The 6,551-nt window shown below is 32.5% G+C and overlaps 1 protein-coding gene across 1 annotated transcript in view; it reads left to right on the top strand.

Moving 5' to 3' along the window:
* LOC108358626 (tyrosine kinase receptor Cad96Ca-like) overlaps positions 1-6,158 on the top strand; it is a 213,293-nt gene extending 207,135 nt beyond the window's left edge. Inside the window, exon 7 of the mRNA XM_017610064.1 lies at positions 6,025-6,158. Within this exon, the coding sequence (XP_017465553.1) occupies positions 6,025-6,142 (118 nt within the window). The 3' untranslated portion in view covers positions 6,143-6,158. The remainder of the gene's footprint in view (positions 1-6,024) is intronic.
* The last annotated feature ends 393 nt before the right edge of the window (positions 6,159-6,551 follow it).

Genomic DNA, 6,551 nt, shown 5'->3' with positions numbered 1-6,551 from the left:
TTTAATTTTTTTCTTGAAAAATTTTCCATATACAAATTTTTTGATAAAAAAAATTAGTTTTTGAAAATATGCCATTTCACAAAAATTGGAAAAGATCACAATGGTAGCTCAGAGTATTGCGCAATATTTAAGTATAATGTTATGGGGTGCACTCTACAATAATTTGAGTTATGAATTTTTTTTTACACCGAAGTTGAGTAAAATGAGTACATTACCAATTTACAAATTTTTTAAACTTTTTTAGAATTTTTTTGAATATGCAGTTTTATAGCCCATTAAATTTTAGTATAATAAAGTGGGAGTTTTAAGCGATTGCAAAACTGCCGTTATTTTTTTTTTTTAATTTTCTTTGAAAACGGTTTTAGGCATTTTCATCGATAAGGAAAAAGTGCAAGAAGCCGTGAGCATAAACAATATTAAAAATCAACGCAATTTTGCAGTAGCTTAACACTTGCACTTTATTATACTCAAATTTAATGGGCTACAAAATTGCATACTCAAAAAAATTCTAAACAAAATTTAATTTTTTTTTTTAATTGTAATGTACTCATTTTACTCAACTTCGGTGTAAAAAAAATTCATAACTCAAATTATTGTAGAGTGCACCCCATAACATTATACTTAAATATTGCGCAATACTCAGAGCTACCATTGTGATTTTTTCCAATTTTTTTTGAAATGGCATATTTTCAAAAACTACTCTTTTTATCAAAAAATTTGTATGTGGAACATTTTTCAAGAAAAAAATTAAAAAATATTTTTCTTCGTAGGGAATTTTGATGTGTGTATGTGTGATTTTATCGATAAAAACGTTTTAATTGCGTATGCATGTTCACTTTGAGCAAATTGTGAGCACTGGTTGGGGAAATCTTCGGTAGATTGGGCAAATCGCTAATTGGGCCCAATTGGGCCAAAATTAGAGCCCAATTGGGAAAAACTTTTGGCTCTGATCGGGCAACCTCAAAAAATTTCCAGCAAGGAAATTTTTTCATAATGGGCAACAATTTTTGTGCCCTCAACTGGCACGAAAATCTGCTTGCATCATAAAAGGACATTTTCAGAAAAAAATCATAACTCGAAAACGACGAATTTTAGCATATTGCTACTCGTACTGAAAATAGTTTATACTATTCCCTAATAGACAAAAAAGTTTGAGAGAAAAAAAGATGTGGCAATTTGAAAAAAATCAATTTGAAAAAAAAAATTGTTTTTGTTTATAAACAATAATTAATTATTAATAAACAATTACTGATGTTTAGTTCACTAGATCGATTCAGTAGATCAATATCTGCAATTAAAAAAAAAATCGTTAAAATCCTTGCTTTTTTGCGGCAGTTATAAACGATTTCATCAAAAGTTGCTATTAAGAGAGGAAAAAAGAAGCGTTCGTACTCAAAAAGAAAAAAAATTCATTATTCGATAAATTCGCATTTCTGAGCAAAAAGAAAAAATATGTGTCTCTTAAATTGTTCAAGGAACAATCCCTGTGAGTTTTATCGCAAACTTAAATTCACTTTCCCCCGGCCTGGGTGATTTGAGATGGAATCAGCCATATACATATATTTCATGATCCAATGATCGGATCTAAACCACATTAGTATGGGACCACCTCTGAGGCACTCAATTCAGAATTCAAAAAAAATCCAAGTTTTAAAAACTTTGTATACAGCTTTTTAACTTTGTAATAAGAGTTTTCTGAAAAATGTTAGCCACTTGAAACTTGCACATTGTTATGCTAAAATTAAATGAGATTCAAAACTCTGTACTCAGAATTTTTCAGAAAACTCTTATTACAAGGTTAAAAAGCTGTATACTAAGCTTTTAAAACTTGGATTTTTTTTGAAATCTGTACAAAGTTTGAAGTTTTGATTTACATATATGCTAGTTGTTATTTAGTGAGTTTAACTTTTTATAAAAAATTATAAAAGATTAAATAAACAAAAGGAAAATAACCAAAACTTCTCAACGTTTTTGGTTTCAATTATTTTTCCCACCACTTTATGTACATACGTATTTATATTTTATTTATGGAGTTGGCTAGATTATTGAAAGCTTCGGCGGTGGCTTTAAAACCTTCGCCCAAGGTCAAAATAGCGCCCGACAGTGCATTCGTGGCCTCCGTCATTGAGTTCGCTAGCCTTGTATTCGCCGAACTGTATTCGGCTAGCATCTGTTGGAAAACAAAACAAATTATTTATTCATTTACATATATATATTCGTTTATGCCACGTTTGAATATACCTTTAGACCATCTGCCTGCTTTTCTGCTATCTCTAACACTTTCATCCGCAANGCCGAACTGTATTCGGCTAGCATCTGTTGGAAAACAAAACAAATTATTTATTCATTTACATATATATATTCGTTTATGCCACGTTTGAATATACCTTTAGACCATCTGCCTGCTTTTCTGCTATCTCCAACACTTTCATCCGCAAGTCGATGTCCTCTTCCACCCGCTTCTTTTTGAAAGACCTGCGTGGGGTTTTTGGCGTTGATGTTTTTGGGGTTTCGCAGCGTGCTTCATTGTCTTCATCAATTAACAATTTAAACACGCCTTCGTCCCCATCCTCCAGAGCCAATTGAAATTCCTATTATTGAAAACAATTTTTGCAATGCCCTTGAATTAATTAATTTAATTGAAGATTACCTCCTCAGTCGGTATATTCAACGTAGCTGCTGCCAATTAGACCAATCACACGCCTTTCAAGCTCCGTTATAGGCGCTTGGTCAAGGGGCCTGTTACCGGTCAACGCCTGCTGTCTTTTCCCGTCACGAGCCTTCACACTTATCTGGCTTTTCAAGTCCCGCCAGACCTTTTTGCAACATTAAATTAAATAAATAATGCAAAATTTAACAATTAATTTTACACTCTCAGTTATTTGCCCATTGTTTTTGGATTAGTGGGTGGAGAGGAGGGGGCGTGGTTCATGATATCCCACCCACTAGAAACAACACAGTTCACACTTTGTAAAAAGTCACACGTGACCCCTCGGAATCTTCCACAGGCCCCTGGGGAACCCATTGAAAATGCTCTAAAATTAGCATTTCGATACCGGAAATGGAAACTTGGTAAACAGTATTTTTGTCCAATTTGTAAAAAAGTGCATATCTCAGACCGAAATTTTTAATACATGAGTGAACGAAAATTACAAAATTGGGTTTTAAAATAAAGTGTCGACCTTTGACTACAACTGCGTGTAGTCAATTCGGACACAATAACCCGAAATCATTGGGCAAATAACTAAACCGTACCGTTCCACTATTCCTATCATTGCCACAGTGGCTGCTACTGCAATATTGGTACTTACCGTGTGCCATTGGTCCACAGATTTCGCTGCGCCTCCAATCGAATTTAGCTTAGCTTTGCTAACTTTTGAAACTTCCCGGTAGTTAGCCCCGGGTATTCCGTGAGGAAGTCCAGCAACGAACATAATGGTTCCGCTGAGGCACGGCTCCTTTTTGCAGCTGCAGCTTGACTGGTAGATGCAAATAATTAAAACATTTCATTAAATACCTCTTTTTATCTTTGCATCAATCCTTAACACGGTTGGCGAGAACAAATTTATTAGTTTTTTTGCCTTCCTCTTTGTCCTTTTCGCATATTCTGACATTTCGTTTGTCAGAGATGCCACTTGTTATCAATATGCATAAATACTAAAAGTCAGCTGTTTAGTGTCGTTAAGGATATATTAGTGAATCAAACAATCGTTACTGCAAACTACAAAAAATCTAGACAAACATTGCGATTGTCGAATCGTTAAAAGATAGCGAATCGCACTACAGGTATGTAACTTGAGAATAGAAACCGCTGCATCTTTTAGGCGCATCAATATTACATAGTTACATCCCGAGCTAATAAAAGGAAGGTAAAAATAGATCTTGCACCCATATTTTTCTATTTTGGAGGATCGTTACTAGTCCTTGCCTTGAATAGCTGGTGGGCGCGGCAGTTTGCCAATTTTTTCTCATCATTCAGATGTATGGCTTCCCAGGTTAATTTAAGTTACAAATAGAATTTGACTGAAATCGAATAAAATTTACCAAGTCCGCCCGTAGTGTAGTGGGCGTGACAGTCCGCCAAATTCAACCAATTTTTCATATTACGAAAATCTAATAATATTTACGTATGGTTTTAAAATTTACGAAATCTACAATTCTGTATTCTTACAATTTAGTTAATACTTTGTACTAAATACTAATGCAGAAATATGTTTCTTAAATTCGTACAACATACGCATATTTTTCTACAATATACTAAATTACCGGCAGTTTAATATTTCATCATATTTTTATGTATCTAGTGTCATTGCAGAATTACTTGTTGGCTGCTGTGAGATGTATAATATAATTTTAAACTTTTTAAAAAGGGATTTGCTGGAGAAAAATACAATACAAAATTAAATATTAAAGCTGTGGATATACTATGCTTTTAAGCATACAATGTTTTTAACATATTCTTTCATATTTTATATCTTATTATATTTATTTTATTTTTTTTTTGAGTCTCATAATTTAACACTTTTCTTTTTTTGAATGAGGCCTAAGCAGTAAAAAATATGTAGTATAGAACCTATTCGTATGCATATAAATACAAGACTTAAGTTTTATTACAGGTAAAATAACCTTTTTTATTAATTTTAGACTACAATGTAGTCAGAAAATTTAAGTAAAACTTATTATTTACAACAGTTATACTTGTAATTTCTGAACTTCTTTCGTAGAATGTATGATTGCATTTATTACACAGGCCGACAGCATCTCAGACCCAGAAACCGGACTATATATTTTCGAAGGATTTTGATGCGACGAATCCGAATCTGCCCTCAGAATTGCAGAATTTTTCGCTGAGATATCGCGTTTTAAAATTTTCATGTTTCTAAATCTTCTTGCACCTGAACATGATACAGTCGATTCATTTTTTGGTTACATGTTATGATTGTTGTAAAATCTTTTTTGACTGATCAGCTCTTCATCTTTTCGAAGTCTATCTAAATTGACCTCTTGCGGTATGGTAGGGGAGGTTTCTAGGGGTTAGGGCTGTGTGTGACTCGGTACCCGTGGGTTAGATAGTGTAGGGGGTTGGTGAGTTAGCACATTTATGGTGTGAGACAAAATTTTAAGAAAAATAAGACTCAATTCGAGAAAATTAGTAATCGACTATATCATTTCTATGTTATCTCAATCGATTTTCAGGTGTAGGAAAATTTAGAAACATTAAAATTTCAAAATGCGATATCTCAGCGAAAAAAAAATATTTGAGCAAACAAAACGCCATTTGAAAGAAAAAGACTTTTACTTAAAGATGCCAGCCTATTATTTTGGTGAAAGAAAACATCTGCAAGGCTACATAACCTCAAATATGGGCAAAAACGGCTGATAGAGCAATTCTGAGGCCAGATTTGGATTCAGCGCATCATAAACCTTCGGAAATGTATAGTCTGGTTTCTGGGTCTGAATGTTGGTTAAATTTTGTCGGCCTGTGTTATTAACACCATAAAAAAACAGGACTCAAATTATAGCACAACACTTTCATTATATTTTAATCGTTAATGTTAAGCCTTTTTGCAAAACATTTTGTTAAACAAAAACGATTAAAATTAACGATAAAAACAAAATAAAAGTGTTGTGTTAAATTCGTAATATATTTTTAAAGTGTGTTGTATTCTACGAAACAACCGCAGATTTTACGAAAATAATTTCGTTAAATATATTTACGAATTATTTCTGTGCATTTTACAAAAATTTCGTAAAAAATTAAGAAATAGCACGAAATTCTTTAGTAAATAGTATTAAATTCGTTATTAAATAGCACGAATACATTCATAAAATGTACTAAAGACCTGATGTCTCATATTTTCGTAGTATGTACGAAAACGGTTTTGTACAATCAACGAAAACTTTCGTGACTCAAAATTACGAAAAATTTCGTAAGATGTACGCAAGTTTTCGTTATAGTTACGCAGATGTTATTTTCAGTATACTAAGAATATAATTTAGTGTTTGTATTTGGTATTTTTAAAGGCATTACGGCAATACTCATGGAAAATCTAATACTTTGACGTCGAGTGATTTGACATCATTTATGTACCAAGTTGCTAAAGGCATGGATTACCTCACATCAAAAGGGGTAAGTACATAACTTAACCGAAATAAGTGCAGATTTATTGGACATAAACACCGACAAGATGAACAAGTTTCGGTGCATATAAGCGGGTAGATCTTTTATGAAAGTCCGCTTACATGCTCTGATAGTGGATATACACTAAGCATCAAATGAAAGCATACATTTCACAGTAGTTATTTCAGTGTAGATTTATTAAAATAAATAATTATTGATTGATACGATACTCTTGTATTTCTTTAGGTGTCTGAATAACAAAAAAAAACCAAGAGTATATCTATTTTCTAGAAATCATGTGAAAAATTTTTGGTTTTCAATATATAGATAAAGATTCCAAAACATAAGCGTAAGATAAAAGTATAAATTCGCAAAACTGAAATTTTTATTCAAAACTAAAAATAGTAGTTGGTATTCCCACCAACTAATT

Source organism: Rhagoletis zephyria, unplaced genomic scaffold (assembly GCF_001687245.7).
Source record: "Rhagoletis zephyria isolate East Lansing unplaced genomic scaffold, Rhagoletis_zephyria_1.1 Rzeph_scaffold_00278, whole genome shotgun sequence".
NCBI classification, from domain to species: domain Eukaryota; kingdom Metazoa; phylum Arthropoda; class Insecta; order Diptera; family Tephritidae; genus Rhagoletis; species Rhagoletis zephyria.
This window is presented reverse-complemented; position numbering and strand designations above follow the sequence as displayed.